Here is a 16,915-nt window from a genome sequence, read left to right on the forward strand (position 1 = left end):
CCACCACCCATGGAATTGCTGCTGCTTGTCAGGAGAAGTGAGGGAATGATCTTCCACTCAGTATAGATCTGTATCCTGCCTGATCAGGGGGACGCTAAAATGGCTGCTGGAAAGGCTAGGCTGCTTTCTACTATATAGAAGCCAGTGGGATAGGTTCTGCTGGAAGTCTTGTCAAATGAGCTGGCGACAGAATTCCTTTATTTTCACCTAAGTTTATGGGGAAAAAAAAGGTGGAATTTCATGGATCATCTTGGGCTGTATATGGAGGGAGGCCTCTGTCCATAGCTGTCCACGCAGGGTTGCCAGTGTAGACAGTGACACGGTGTTGCTGAGAACCAGCTTGCCTTGTAAGAAGCCAGCCTCAGTCAAGTTGCTGAAAAACTGTATCTCTGTTGAAGGTGGAGTATGTGCTTCACCCATCACCCTTACCTCCAAGTCCAGGTGCTGGGTATATGAACAAAGTGTGGCTGGAATGGAACTCACTGAAGTAGGCACCTTTGCTGGAGGTCAAAAGAGGAAAGGTTCTTATTGCCATTGTGAGTGCCCCAGGAGCCCCAGCTGGGCCAGTAGTTGAACCGTGAACTTCCAAACTATGGGTAGGCTAGGGCGGTGGGGGGACAGGCCCTTCCCCTTTGCCACAGGTAGTAGAAACATCTTTCTGAAGTCCAGGAGGTCCTTGAATTCTTTGTCCATGACCACAAGGGACATTCTCTGTGACTGGTTCATTTTCTGCAGCAAAGGGGCAGGGAGGCAGGGACAAGAGCAAGAAGTCAGCCTTGGATATATCCCTGCTGTGTGTGAGCAGGGGGTGGGGGGAAAGTGGCATGAAGTGTCTGCCCCAGAACAGAGGAGCCTGCCGAGTGTGTGTAGGCTACAGCTTCAGTCCCTTCCCCCACATGACCTATGTTTGGTTGGCAGGGGCACTGGACCCACCTGTATGTGGTTCCTGGGGTGCAACTGCATAGGTCAGGTCTTGCTGGTCACCCACCTGCCATGTTAGCAGTCAGCCTCTGGTTTCATATTCCTGCTGAGGGAGCCAAGTTCCCTGTTTTAATATTTTTATTGATATCTGACATAGGTATGGAACATAAATCTTGTTATTTTATTGATGATATATTTTGGGAAGGCAGGAATATTTAATATATTTAAGGGAAAACAATAATGTTCCTGAGATGTCCCTCAAATTTATCAAGAAATGGAAGCTTGGTAGCTTTTCAGATTATAAGGTTTTTTTTGATATATCTCTCTCAGATGGGAAAGCTAACAACCATGCCAGCAAGTCTGATATATGCATGTATAAGTGTACGTGTGTCCAGAGAAGAGGAATACAAAAAGAAGCTAATAAGACCAGACCAGGTAAATTGCCTATAAAAGTTTATGAACCTTACTTTATGTAAAGACATTGCAAAATCTCTGTGGTGATTGTTTTTGTTGTTTTTCTTACCTTTATTGGTCATAAATATCTTTGAAATCTGTTAGGTATGTTTGATATGTTGAAAGAAATAGTTATAAAGTATCTCTAAATAGTATATTTAACACAAACATCTAAAACTTTAACTTCAGTGAAAAATATTTGGTGATTTTTCTTTATAAATAATATTAGTACAGGGTCTTACACCTTCTAAACAGTATGACTTTTCTTACTTGAAATACTTATATAGCTATATCCAGTATTAGGATGTCTCAAAAATCATTATATCAGTTTTAGAAGGGACCTTAGATGTATTCTAGTTCAGTCTCCTGTATGGTATTATACTCCTTTCTACAGTAGTCACACTCAATGACCACTTATCTTCCACATGCATAAAAAGCTGCATAAAAGAATCTAAGGAGCCTCTTCCATTTTTTGGATGCTCTCATTTGACTTAAGGTCTGTTAGTCAGCTTTCTTACACTGTGATCAAAATACCTGACAAGAACAACTTGAGGAAATTTTTATTTTAAGCTCACATTTCAGAGGTATCAGTTCATGGTCAGCCAACTCCATTGGTCTGGACTGGAGGTAAGGCAGAACATGGCAGGAAGGTACAGTGGAGGAAAGCTGTCAGCTCCTGGCATTCAGGAAGCAGAGAGATCTAAGAGCCAGAGACAATATATAATGGCCAGACAGGCCTGCAGTGGCCTGTTTCCTCTAGCCATTTCCCATCTGCCTATAGTTATCACCCTGTAATCCATTCAGATTATTAATCCTTCAAATGGATTGAAGGTTGAGGGTACAATTCTCATTATTACCTAGAAACCCAACCTCTGAACCTTTCTTTATTGGGGATTATGCTTTTTAACATAACATGAGATTTTTAGGGAACGTTTCTAGATCCAAATCATAATAAGTTACTTCCTTATGTCAAATACAAACCTGCCTCATAATAACTACTACCATTTTCATGTATATGTGTCATTTATTGACATCACACAGAAAAATTCTCATTTCTCTTCCAAAAAACAACACCTCAGATGTCAGTTTTCCCTTAAATGATTTTGTGTCTTAGTTCTCATCTTTATGACAAGTACCTGAGAGACTCAATTTAGAGGAAGAAAGATTGATTTTGGCTCATGGTTTCAGTGCTTTTCGACCCTGGTCAGCAGGCTCCATTGTTTTGGACCTGAGATGAGGCAGAACATCATGGTACAAGGGGCATGGCAGAGGAAAGCTGCTCAGCTCATGACTGTTGGAAAGCAGAGAGAGGAAGGGGCCAGGGATCAGATACTGTGCCCAAGGGCAAGGAACCATGACCTTCTCCTTCCAAACATGCCCTTCTTGCCTACAGTCCATTAAATTATCAAAAGTTTAATTCACTGATGAAGTCAGAGTTTGTACATTAATTGCTTCCCCACAGCTCCACCTCTGCACATTACTTCACTCGAGATCAAGGTTTCAACACATGAATCTTTGGGGCATACTTCATATCTGAACCATAACATTTTGCTTCTTAGATGAAAGAAAGTATTAATTGTTTTAATTATTCCTCATGTCATAGCTTTGAGTTCCTTCACTGCCATGATTACTCTATGCCATGTTCTGGATGGTTAATGTTTTCTTTAGATGTATTTTGACTATTGCAGGATAGAGTCAGACATTTTCTCCTGTTTTATATGTTACATTTGTATTAATGTGGCCTAAGATCATACTAGTTTCTATATTTATTTTTTGTTTGGAATTCTCAATCAACTGTGCTCTTAAACAGCCTTTGACCATGACATAGTTTTCTAAAATTCACTAACTTTTTTACACGGGCTATTGGTAAGCTGTGTCATGTCCCGATCCGTACTTATGCTTTTGGATTTATTGGACTCAGTTGCCAGGTGTATTTATGCCTGTCTAAATCTCATCTTATTGATCTGGCCCATCATGCTAACCTGTTGAGCTGCCATTCTGATTACTAATTCTGTTTATTTACTGTTCTATTTATGTCTACCAGCCTGAGGTCACACCTAAGATTTGTGTAAAGACTTAGTGGTATATTCATAAGTCAGATAGGTCTGAGTCTGAACTCTGATTCTACCAATAACAATATTGGGTAGAAATCTTAATGGTGACATAAATATTCTGTTGCATAAATGTATCACTATCAAATGTAAAACTTTCATAAATTTTTGGAAATTGAGAGTATTTCCAGTAATTTTGCTATTATACCTTGCTTATTGAACCACTTAACTAAATCTTTGTATATATCTATAACTGTTTCCTTAGGATAGATTTCTAGAAGCAGAATTAATGTAGGGCTGGTGGCATAAAAATTGTTGACAAGTTGCCATAAATATTGGCAAATTTATGTGCAAAACTGTGATAGTCACATATTCCAGAAAAGGAAAAGATTTCCCGAGTTCCTTCTGAGTTTGTGTGCAGCATGGTTTTAAGCACTGGGTAAAGTGTTATTAATTTTCATTAGCAGTCTTCAGTAGATTCACCATCCTTCTACTTGCTGACTCTGTTTTCTTTCTCTTTACTAATCTCAGAAGGATGACATTTTAAACCTTCCTTGACATTACCATATTTGGGCAGCTCAAAAATCTAAATAGGAAGATAAATAACTGATATTTGTTCCTAATAGCTAAATTTACATATTTCTGAATTCTAAAGTAAATGAGTGCATCTTTACTGTACTACGGAATATATAGGATTCCTTGATATTCATTATTTTCCTCAGTACATTTTAATTTGAATTTAATTGAATTACAAATTTTGTTGTCATCTGTGTGATAGGGATTCTTCACAAAGTCAAGATTTAATCTTGAGGAATTTAGAATTTTTGAATTAATAAAAATGTCATTTACATGCTGCATTTCTAGGTACTTTTATTGTGTAAAACTCAGTGCCTGACACGTGCTAGGCAAGCGCTCTACCACTGAGCCACAACCCCAGTCCCATACTGATAAATTTTTTAAAAGATGTTGCAACAGCATGCTGTGGTTGTAGCTCAGTGGTAGAGTGTTTTCCTATCACGTGTCAGGCACTGGGTTTGATCCTCAGTACCACATAAAATAAATAAATGAAATAAAGGTATTGTGTCCATCTACAACTAAAAATATTTTAAAAAGTTACCAGTATGCTCCTGCCTTATTAAGTGCCATATAGTGAACATAAATAAATCTCCCTTTAATAGGAAACTCTTCAGGACCACAGGGTGATCATTTTTTTAACCTTGAAAATTTCAGTGTTCAGGTCAGTAAAATGACTGGTAATTGGGTGCATGTATGTAGCCAGCTACATACATAAATTAACACTTTTTTAAAAAATCCCTCTGACATGAGCTTTACTTATTTTCTTGCCATTTGCTTCTTTTCACCAAGAAGTAACTGAGAAAAATATTGATTTGAAATTTCTAGTTATTTGGTTCAATTTAATTTTAAATGTGGTTTTATAGCTTACTGGATCTAATCATGATTTCTAACTAAGTACAAATAGATTGTGTTTATACAATAAGTGGCATTTAAGACCAAGGCTTCCAGTTTATTGTGAGAATATTCTCTCAGTAGTGATTGTAATAACATGGTAGTGAATGGTTCTTAAAATTCTAAAAAGAGAGATGATATCCTTTTATATAAACCTTTCAACTATGCTTGAATGCCCCTAAGAAGAAAATATTAGAAAGTACTGGTTCTTAACTTTTCTTACCCCTTTGAAAATCCGATGAAAATTTTAAATTCTCTTTCTAAAAAATGCATATATAAAATTTTGTTTACAACAGACCACAAATAAAGAACTTTTTTAAAACTATTAATCTAATGTATGTTAGGGTATATATTAAGAATCAGGAGATTTACATGAGGATAGGGAGAAGAATAAGAACAATTAATGATTAAAAAGTTTGGAATTGGGGAACATAAAAACAGACAAGGGATATGATGAACAAACATTTAAGTAAATAATTTTGCCTGTTTTAATACCAGTACATCCATGTACCTTTCTAGGGAAGATGAAAATATCCCTACCTATAACACATCTGCTTTTTATATGTAATATGTACTTTTAATATAAAATGTGCATATCTGACCCTCCTGTTCATACATAATTGCCAACTTGGTTAATTTAAATTCAAGCATTTGTCTGGAAAGAGAAACACTAACTCTTTAGTCCTAGTATGGGTAGTAAAGTGTCATTTAATGGTAAAACAAGACTTTTAAACCTACTACTGGAAATTTTAAAAAGCTGATACTGTGTATTGGTTTTTATTTTAATATTTTAAGTTGACAGATAAAATTGTATGTATGTACCTCATACGTGATGTTTTGACATATATACACACACATACACATCATGGAACGCGTAAATCTGATTGTTAGTATATTTATTACCTACATAATTATGATTTTTATGGTGAGAACACTTTACATCAACTCTCTGAGCATTTTATAAGAATACAATATATTATTAGCTATTATCTCATGATTGTTATTGGTACAGGATCAAATCCAAAGACGTTAATCATCTAGTTCCCTTTATGTTGATTTGTAAACTTGGTTCTCCTCGGTTATATCTTCTCCAAATTTCAAAGGAAGATGCTACACTCTGAATATAAAAGCGAATTTCTATTCACTTTGTAAAAGTAAGTGAGATTTTACCTGAAATTTTCATAGTTCTTTTATATTTATATTTGGTTTTATTGAATATTGACTAGCATCAAAAGCCTATTCATTCAATATATTGAAGGTATAAGAACCAGCAGTACTGATATGATAATGAATAACCATGTACCTACCACCCAATTTCAAGGAAAAACAAAACAGTATCCCCTGGCTACCTACCTTGGTTCATTCAGGTATAACCACTACTCTGAATTCTTATTACTTCGTTCCTTTATAATTTTACCTTTTATGTTTGTATGGCTAAACAATTTGGGCATTTTTGGTTTTGCATTTGTTTGAACTGTATGTTAATAGAAACATACCTGCAGTTTTATGCTCTTACCTTTTTTTTTCTTTTTCCTTAACATATTCCTGAAATTAGTCTAGATTTTTCCATATGACTGTTATTTTTCTATTTTCTCTAATTTATAATATTCCAGTGTATGGATATATTCCAGTTTACCTGTTTTGGTGTTGATGAACCTTGGGGTTGTTTCCAGATTTTTGCAATTAGAGTTTTGCTATGAATGATATTATACCTACCCCTAGGTGTGCAAGTATGGTAGTTTCTTCTGTATACACATAGGATTAGAGCCACTGGATCGAACTATATGTGGTATCACTTAATTTCTGGCCTCTTGGGTCCCTAGTCTTACTAACCTGTTTACCACATCATCCCTGTATTTAAGATGGTTTTAAATTTTATCAGCAGTTTTAGTTGTTTTTAGGAGGAAGATTGATAAGTATTCCTGTTCTGCAATACTACAGGAAAAGGCAGTACAACTATTTTATATTTTTGACATGAATGTTTTTCTGACTCTAGCTTCCCATATATGCTACACCACCTCTTCAGTCTAAATATGTTGAAGAGCAGCCTGGTCATTTACAGATGGGCTTTGCATCCATCCGCACTACAACTGGTCATTACATTGGCTGGTGCAAGGTAAGTTCATTCTGATAGTTGGTTTAATATCAGAGGTTTCAGGTTAATTTCCAATTATCGATTGATGTGTAAAAATCTACCCCTAGAACTGGGTGGCTTGAAACATCAAATTCCTGACCTATGCTTTTGTGGGTCAGGAATTCGATCAGAATTCAGACAGGTATTTCTTCTGTTGCATATGGTATTAACAGAAGCCATTCGTGGTATTTATCTGGCAAATGGACTGATCTGGATTGTACAAGACACCTTTATTTTTGCATCTGTGGCACCTTGTCAAGGATGGCTGGAAGACTGGGCTCAACTGGGATTGTCAACTGAAGCATCTGTCATGATCTCTCAAGCATGATGGTCTCTAGGTAGATAACTTTACGTGGGAAGTTCAGGGCTCCAAATGACAAAGTTACAAGAGGCCCTAGGCAGAACTTTCCAATTTTCTTACATATCTTCAGATGTCCAAAAACAGTCATTCATGTAACAGCATTCTTGTGTAAAGTCAAATCACTAAGGCCAACCCAGTTTGAAAGGGAGGGGAACTAGATGCCACTTCTACTTCCACTTGGAGTAGAAGCAAAGTATTTGTAGCCATATTCAACCTAATGTGCATATTAAAGTAGTTCACTTAAGGTGTATGTTTAACTAGCATATACAAAGAGGTTCTGAGATTACTTCTGAATTATTCCTTATTTGACTGAGCTAAATATTGTTCACTTGAGGTTTTCTCTTAAGTCCTTTCTAACTAGAGGCAGCTATTAGGCCAAACGGACTTCATCAGACTTTGATGCTTTAGCCTTAAATAAGCAGTGTCCAGCTGCAGAGTGGTCAAGTAAGCTGATACAACACTGATATTTCATAATTATTATATAAACATCGTTGTATTTACATGAGCATCTCCAATATGAGTTTCTTAATGATAATATTGGAATAATGTTTTTGTCATTCTGACCTAATATCCACACAATTTTTCCCAAATATAGCCTCTCTGATTGTGATCCTTTGTGCTTTTTTTAGTTTCTAATGCATTCCTGTTAAACAGGAAATTCTAATGAGCTTAGGAAATATAATTGTCCTTAGGTGAAATACCAAATCAGTGAACTCTGGGCATTCCAGATGATATTTCATACATCTGATGAATATATGGAGTTATTTTTGAAAAATTGTGCTTGTCCTATGATTCTAATGGTACTAGTTATACTACACACTCTTAATACTTTGATCTCTGAGAGAAATATCTTAAGTAATTATGATCTGAATCATGCCCCCAAGGCTACACGCCAGTAGCTAAAGGATTCACATTTAAAATCTCCTGAGACCTAATTTTCTATAGTGTTCTCAGATGTGTCTTCAGTGAGGAAAATTGTCCCTGAGAGATTTTTAAATTGCTATTGTAATTCTCAACCATTTTAAGACCGAAAGAACATTTCTGTTAATACACTAAAACAAATAGGTTGAGGAACATTTTCAAATGCATTTAATCAGTATAAATAACTTTTACTAATTTTTCCCTGAAAACATAATCTAATCTTTAAAAAATTATATGTGTCTCAAATTGCATTCTGCTTGAAACCTAAAATCACGTAGAGCAAGTTCATACTTCTCTGTAGTGTTTTTAAATTTAGGTAGCAGTGCCCCCTTGTGGTACAAATGAATTCCTAAACTCAGCTAAGGAATTTTTCCCAAAGACTTAACGGTTAAATGATTTCCAATCAACTGGTCAACAGGTATTTTAATACTGAGTGTGAAATTTTCGTAAGACAGTCCACAAAGAGAAGTAGCACAGTGGCAGTTAGGTCTGTGTTGGTTTGCATAACTTTAAACCAGGATGAATGGGACAAATCTCTGTATATCTGTTTACCATTAAACTGAGACAAAAATTACTAGAGCAAGATATATCAATACCAATAACTCCTTTTTTCCCATCTGATATAATCATTTCTGTTTTTATGCTTTGAAAATCTCTTCTCATCTTGTTTTTATCCCATGGTTTTGCAGCAACTAGTTCAGAGAAGGAGTTTGGATTGTTTTTTCTGGTTTATACAGCATGATTATGAGTAAGTCATTTTGTGACATCAGTTTTCCTCTGATGCAAATAGAATAATACCTATCACACAATAAATTATGTAAGTCTTTTCTGCATTAAAATAAGTTAGTTAAAAACAGGTAAAAGGAAAAACCTTTAATTCCTCAAATAGGTTAATATGATCCTGATTTATGGAGAATTTATTTTCCTATTTCAAAATAAGATGGATAGTAGTCTGAGTAGGATAGTTTGAAATAAAGGCCTTGTTTCGATTTTTCCCTTATTCTAATGAAAACTAAGAAAAAAGGAGATGAAGCTCTTTTCTTTAGGCTTTTTCCTGTTTTTGTTTTTTTCTCCACAAATCATTCTTTTGTTGCTGTTGTATCTTTATTAATCAGATGTTGCTTCTATGCTGAAATATACCTCCCTTCATGCTTTATTCAAGTTCCATTTATTTCTCTAGGCCATTATAAAATAAGATGATAAATCTTTATATTTTTTCAATATATTTTCTGTGAACTGCTCTATTATTTTATAGGCATTACTTTACCCACCTATATGGGAAAACAGTAAACAAATATTATTCATGTTAAATAGAATAAAAAGCAAGAAATGAAGAGAAGCTAAATTAAGCAACTATCTTCATAGTGAATAAATTAAAAAGTTGGTTTTAGATGATGTAATTCTAAGTCAACTTTTTAATATAATCTCAGAAATATAGGCTATTTCTATTGATCTATTTATCAGCAACTTCAAAAACACAGATGTCCTTTTATCTCCCTTTTATTCTTAGGGTGTTTATGTCTTTGTGAAAAATGGAATAATGGATACAGTACAGATTGGAAAAGGTAACTGAGTGAACCATCCATAATTAGAAATGTCCTATTATGTTTTTAAGATGCAGTATTTAAGTATGAGAAAAATAAGCATGGTATACTACTCCATTATCATGTTTTTACCAATTCAGAAGATATTCTGTATTTTATGATAATAATAAATCAACAAGTACCTACCATTTATTTAGCAATTACTATATGCTAAAGCATTATGTAAAGCATTTTACATATTTTTCTGTTTTTGTCATAATTCTGTGAGCATTGGTATTATAATTATAGTATTTACACATAATAATTTATGTATTTACACATATAATTATATTTTTACATATAATATATAATATATAAAATATAACATAAAACATAATTATATTTTACACATATAATATATATTTACACATAATAATTTAAGTATTTACACATATAATTATAGTATTTACACATGAAGATGCTGAGGTTTGAAAAGATTAAGTAAGTTACAAAGGTCACATCGTTAGTAAGTGGCAGTGCCCAGAGTCAAACTAAGATCTATTTTAACTGTAAAGTCCATATTATATTCTTAAAAAGTATAAATTAAAAATATTTCTTCACTGTTGCTAATTAGTTTAAATAAATGTTATTTGCAGCTGGGTGTGTTGGTACACACCTATAATCCCAATGACTCAGGAGACTGAGACAGGCATTTCACAAGTTTGAAGCCAGAGTGAGCAAGTTAGTGAGAATCTGTTTCAAAATAAAAATAAATAAAAAGGACTTAGGGTATAGGTTAGTAGTAGAATACCTCTGGGTTCAATTCCCATTACCAAATGAAAGTGTTATTTGTTATTAAAATGCATAGTATTTTGCTATCAATTCCATTCAGTCAACCTGGAATATATAAGCTAATGTGAGAAATTAATTGTATTTGACTCTTCAGCTCTTTAATAGTGTTTGGCAGCAGATATAGGTTTCTAATATTCTTTTTTTTTTTGGTTGTAAAATAATTTACTAAAGGCACTATTGTTAAACATCAAACTAATAATTTTTTACCAATAAGGTACATCATTGTACACATAACAAAATGATTTGAAGAGATACATGGCTAGTAGGCAAACATACAATTTTTTTAAGTGACAGCTTTCCTATTTACAAGATTGCATCCATTCCAGGGGCAACTCCCAGTTACCTGGGAAAGGAGCTTGGAGCATATAGTTGTAGGTCACTACTGCTAAAAAGGTCTTTGAGTTCCGAAATTCTTCCTTGGGTCAGTTTTTAAAATCCTAGGTTTAGAAATCAAAATACTTGTTTTGTATTTCCCACCAAAGCATATAAACATGGATTCAAAATCCCAAAGGAGCTAGCTGGAGAGCCCAAGCCCTACAATACGTCCACGCAAAACTGGTGAGCTCTGCTGCTTGTACAGCATCACAGAAAATGGAGAAATTATTCAAGGGTAGCTGTTACATTAGCACCATAATAAACATAGCTTTTACAGCTAAAAACTAGATTTTCTCAAAAGATAACATTCATTTATAGCTCTAATGCTGAAAGCAGCTTTTCAATGTAACAATCTAAGTACATAAGTCATAGCTTTCTCCTTAAGAGAAAAAGTTCAAATACAAACTAAACAAGCATCCCAGAGGCAATAAAATCTCATTGTGCTAAAAGCATACACAAATTAAGGCTTTACCTTGGCACATAACAATACCGAAATTATGTTGGAACATTCCTGACAAATCACATGTAAGAATTCAAGCAATAATCAGCAGTAGTGGGGTCCAGTTCAAACAAGTAAATGTTATGCATCCTTACATTCAACTTAATGCATTTAGCTGCTATAAGAAGGGCACCAGTAACCTCACTTCCTGAAATGCCAGTCTTGATGTTAAGAATCCAAATCAGCTAAGGAGCAGTGTTAGGAGCATTTGACTCACTAATGAAAAACCCTAATTTCAATTTTACCTAACTAGAACAAGATCTGATCATGGAAAGTTCTCCTGTTTTTCTTTGCTTTTGTGGCTCTAATGCCCTTTTGACTTTCCAAGTAAGCTGAAAACACTTCCCGATTAACTATCACTGAACAAAGGAACGAAATGTTGAGATTTTTTTTTACTGGATCAATGATTGTCAAGTTGGCGAAATGTTCCCATTCCTACTTACTCATGTTTCAATTAGTACATTTTTCCAACATCAGAAAAAATGAAAGGTACTAATCTGGTTCTTTAAGAGGTAAAATTGTCTAAAACTATACTGCTGAATGAAAAGATTATTGTTCCATTTAATCCACATGGTTTCTAATATTCTTGGCATATAACAGTTATCAAAATAAATATTAGACAGAAAGATCACCTAAATACTTAAAAATTAATATCTTCCTGAAGTTGATGACCTGTATTTGAATTTAATATGTTAAGAATTCAAAATTTACTTCCCTCATCAATCTTGAGGAATATGACTAAATTTATGATTGCCAATAAATAACTATGACAAAAGAGTGTATTTTTTGAACTATAAGGAATTTAAATACACAGGAACCCAACACATCCAGACTTTTGTTTATTCTTCATCTGCTTTTTGTCTTGCCTCACTTCTTTTCCTGATCGTTGGTTTTAACCAAGAGCAATGGCTGCCTGAGGTTATTGGGAAATAGTGATAAGGAAGGTGTAGTGGCAGAGCTCCTGGATATGGTTATCTATTTCATTTCTGAATGAAATGGGTCCTACCTATTGCTTGAACAGATAAGGGAAGAAGCATGTTCATTATAATGATATAATATATTGAAAATCATGAATTTGCCCTAAAGTAATACATATTAAGATGTACCCTCTAAAGCATCATATTTTATAAATGAGTAATAACTGTCATTAAGAAAATAAATATCATTAAAGATATTTTATTTTGTAATGAGTAATTATTATATAGTTTTATATCATTGCTCATATAATCATCTTATATAGCTCTTTTAAAAAGTATTTAAACCATTCACTGTTATCTTATTGTCCACTATTAATAAGCTAATCTCTTTAACCTTTCTGCATAATACTTACGGAATATCCAATTGTAGTCAGTCATTTATATTAATTTTTACCTTATTTCTTGAGATGCATATGTCTATCTGAAGAATCCTCCTCGAGATTTTCTTCCAAAAATGGGTGTGATTACAATTTCAGGATTGGCAGGCTTGGTTTCAGCAAGAAAAGGTAGGTTTTAAAAATATGCTCTTTCAATGCCATTATACCAATATATAAATTTTACGTTGATGAGCAAACCTCATAGCCTTTGTTGAACAACATCAGGATAGGTTAGTGTAGAAACTTTAGATTCCTTAGTACACTGTGTTTCCGTTTGTAAAGACTTGTAAAATATTTTCAATCTCATTAGTCATTAGGGAAATGCAGATGAGAACTACAATGAGATACCATGGCACATTTTAAAATGTCCAAAAGGTTTAAAACCAACCATATCAACAATAGTCAAGAATGAAGAGGAGCTAAAACTCTTATGCACTACTTGTAAAAGTACAAAGTGATTTAGCCAATCCGAAAAATAGTTTGATAGCTTCTCATAAAGTGAAACATACTCTTCACATGCAACCTTACAATTCCACTTCTGGGTATGTACCCTGGAGAAATGAAAAACCTGATATTGTCCACATTGTGTTATATCATGTTAGAATATATCACAATGAATTCTACTTACATGTATAGCTATATTGTAACAATTAAAATTAAATTAATAGAAGGAAGACAATAGAGGAAGGGGATTATGGGGAGGGAGGATGGGAGGCAATAGAGAAGTATTGGGGACTGAGTTGGAGCAAATTTTGTTATATGCATTTATGAATGTCAAAATGAAACCCATAGTTATGTAAAACTATAATGCACTGATGAATTCATTATAAAGGAAAGGGAAGAAGGGACATACCTTTGGAATCCATTAAATACTAACATTAATAATACCTAATAAATATCTGGACTATCTAGAATTATCTGTAGTCCATTAAATAGTCTCAGAAATTCATCAGACCTAAAATTTTATATAAAAAGGAATCTGTGCAAATTTTCCTGGGATTTTGTAAAATACTTAAGAATCATGAACTAGATATAAAAAAGAAAACTAATGAAATAAAAAAAAACTTGTACACAATAGTTTGTTGTAGCTTTGTTCATAATCTTATAAATCTGGAAGTAGTCCAGAAGTTTGTCAACATGTAAATGGCTAAAATAAATTGTGGCATATCCATACAAATGAATGCTATTCAATAACATGTGTAGCAATCCTGATGAGTCTGGGTCAAAGAAGCCAGTCTATTTATGTTTCCATTCAGATGACACTCTCAAAAAGACAAACTATTGTGATAGAAAACAGGTAATTGATTCCCATGAGTTAGGAGTGAGGAAAAGGTACAACTATAAAAGGAGATAGCATGAGGTGTTTTTTAAGAATGGATAATTATTATGTATCTTAATTGTGGTTTTTGTTACATGATGGTACATATATTAAAGTTGATAGAAATGTACAAATTTTCTTTATGATCAATTTATAAAAAAGTGTTAAAATACATAGTTGTTTCTATTAAAATTGAATCTGACATTTTTTTTCTTCCAGGTAATTTTATTTTTTAAACATCTTAACAGTTTCTTAACTACCAAAGAATATTCTTAAGAGCTTTATGTTAATGTAAAAATGTACATTAACCACTCAAACTGCCTTTTGTTAATCTTGACCTCACATTCTAGGGGCTATGTTAAGGACTTGAGATAGATATCCAGATCTCAGATAAAATTTAATTTGCTTCTAGTTTCTTCTAGATGAAGGTAGTTGGGACCGTTTTATCCAGCTCAGAATGAAGATCCTGAAAGTAGATAACAGCTCACTACTCTCATTCATCATGAGACTTAATATGTTTTATTTCTTTGTCCCCTTTTTTATCCTGTGTCTCTACCAACTTTTTCCTTTCTTACCACTATACCACTTGTGTGGAGAGTCCCTAAGACCACACCTAGATTTGGTGGTTAGCTAGAAAGACTTACAGGGTTCAGCATATGGTCATATTGCAGTGAAATGATAGAGTAAAATCAGCAGAAGGAAAAGGAAAAGTACATAGTACAAAGTTTAGAAGAAATCGGATATAAACTTTCACGAGTTCTTTCCCAGTGGAGTTACCCTGGGTGTGCTTACTTTCTTCAGTAATGAGTTGTGACAATGTGAATGAGATGTTGTCAACAAGGGTTGAGTAACAACTACAGGCTGAGTGACCAAGGTTTAATTGAGAGCTGGCTAAAGAAATAGTATCTACCTAGCATGTACCAAAATTACAAACTTCCAGAAGGAAAGCATATATTCAGCATAAATCACATTATTTGTACAGAGTTTAAGCATAGTGAGCCATTCTTATTTAGCAAATGTTTTAAATCATTATAGAGAACTGCTTATTGGTTAAGTGCCCAGATGTTAGCCAAGGACCAACCTTACCCACAGGGTTTTCTAATGATAGTGGTCTCAGGCACCTTATGTTAACTCTTTCTACACCATCAGGTAATCCTATCTGATAAGTACACAGTGAATTTTGTCTTTGGTCATTTTTTGCCTCTGGGCATGGGTATTCCTTTCAGTAGGCATTAATGTGTTGCCTCCTCCCTTAAGCCTTTATTACACTAGTGTAGTTCTCTGGTCAGTAGTCATTTTGGCCACCTTCCATCTATTCTCTGTCCACACCCATTTGCTAAACATTGTCCCCAAACTAAATTACTTGTGGTTGGAAGGCACAACTCTGAACCAGTCTGGAGTGTGGTATCATATTGTGGTTGGTTTGTACAAATATATAATCCTAAAAGCAACTTCAAATTAAGTACATCTATTTGGGTACTACAGCTTTGGGTATATGTAAGAAAATTCCAGCATCTGAACTCTAACCCATATATCTCATCCCAGTAGACCCAACGCTCTCCCTATATGTAATAATAATGCCTATGTCCCATTTCTTTTTCTAATACATGAGCAACTTCTAATTGAATATGCAGTATAAATTATTCAGTAGGAAACACTTTAAAACCAAGATCACCATATGTAAAATAATACTCAAATAATTTTTATACATCTCATCTTTTTATTATTTTAATTATATATATTTCTGTGGTATGGTTGACATTTCCATCTCCTGAAACATTTAATTTTTTAATTAGAACACAATAATTGTATATATGTATGGAGTACAATGTGATATTGCATTGTTCCTATAATATGTAATGATCAAATCATGGTAATTAATGTTTCTGTCTCCTCACTTGTTTATTTAGAGACTTCAAGCTCCTCTCTTCTGGTTATTCCTAAAATATATAATAGTTTTTTTGTAAACTTTAGTCACCCCACTGTGCTATAGAACAGAATTTAATACTTTTATCTAACTCTGTTCTGGCAACCACTCTCCAACCTCCCTTCCCACAATCTGCTCCCCACTAAATTTTGAAGCAAATTGTCCAAAATGCATGACTTAGTTTCTCAGAAAGGAACTCATAATCCTCTTAAAAGATAAATTGTTCCTTAGGTCATTCACCATATTTCTGAATGTCAGCTCTAGAATAATCTAATGCATGTGTTTTAGACTTAAGATTTCAACCTACTAGTTAATAGTGAAATAAATGTAGTAGATCTAAGGAAGCATTTTATTAAAAGATAAAATAGATTTCTTGTGCTTTGGGAGTCTTAAAATCAGCATACTACAGTAATGCAGCCACATCAATGTTTATAGCAGCTCAACTCACAATAGCTAAACTATGGAACCAAACTAACTGCCCTTCAACAGAGGAATGGATAAAGAAAATGTGGTATAAATACACAATGGAATATTACTCAGCCTTAAAGAAGAATGAAATTATGGCATTTGCTGGTAAATGGATGGAATTGGAGAATATCATGCTAAGCAAAATAAGCCAAACCTAAAAATCTAAAGGTCAAATGTATTCTCTGATATGCACACAGATGCTAATTCACCATAAATGGCAGGGGCGGGGGTGACTGGGGAAGAATAGAGTTACAGTATATTAGGTAGAGGGGAGTGAAGGGAGGGGAAGAG

General features: G+C 34.0%; 1 protein-coding gene across 2 annotated transcripts in view; it reads left to right on the top strand.

Annotated features, from left to right (window-relative positions):
* Positions 1–16,915, top strand: part of Apool (apolipoprotein O like) — a 59,761-nt gene that overhangs the window by 22,082 nt on the left and 20,764 nt on the right. For both annotated transcript variants that reach the window (XM_047536545.1, XM_047536546.1), the window contains 4 exons: positions 1,252–1,356; positions 6,889–7,008; positions 9,819–9,873; positions 12,942–13,040. In XM_047536545.1, the coding sequence (XP_047392501.1) occupies positions 1,252–1,356; positions 6,889–7,008; positions 9,819–9,873; positions 12,942–13,040 (379 nt within the window). The remainder of the gene's footprint in view (positions 1–1,251; positions 1,357–6,888; positions 7,009–9,818; positions 9,874–12,941; positions 13,041–16,915) is intronic.

This window comes from Sciurus carolinensis, chromosome X (assembly GCF_902686445.1).
Source record: "Sciurus carolinensis chromosome X, mSciCar1.2, whole genome shotgun sequence".
NCBI classification, from domain to species: domain Eukaryota; kingdom Metazoa; phylum Chordata; class Mammalia; order Rodentia; family Sciuridae; genus Sciurus; species Sciurus carolinensis.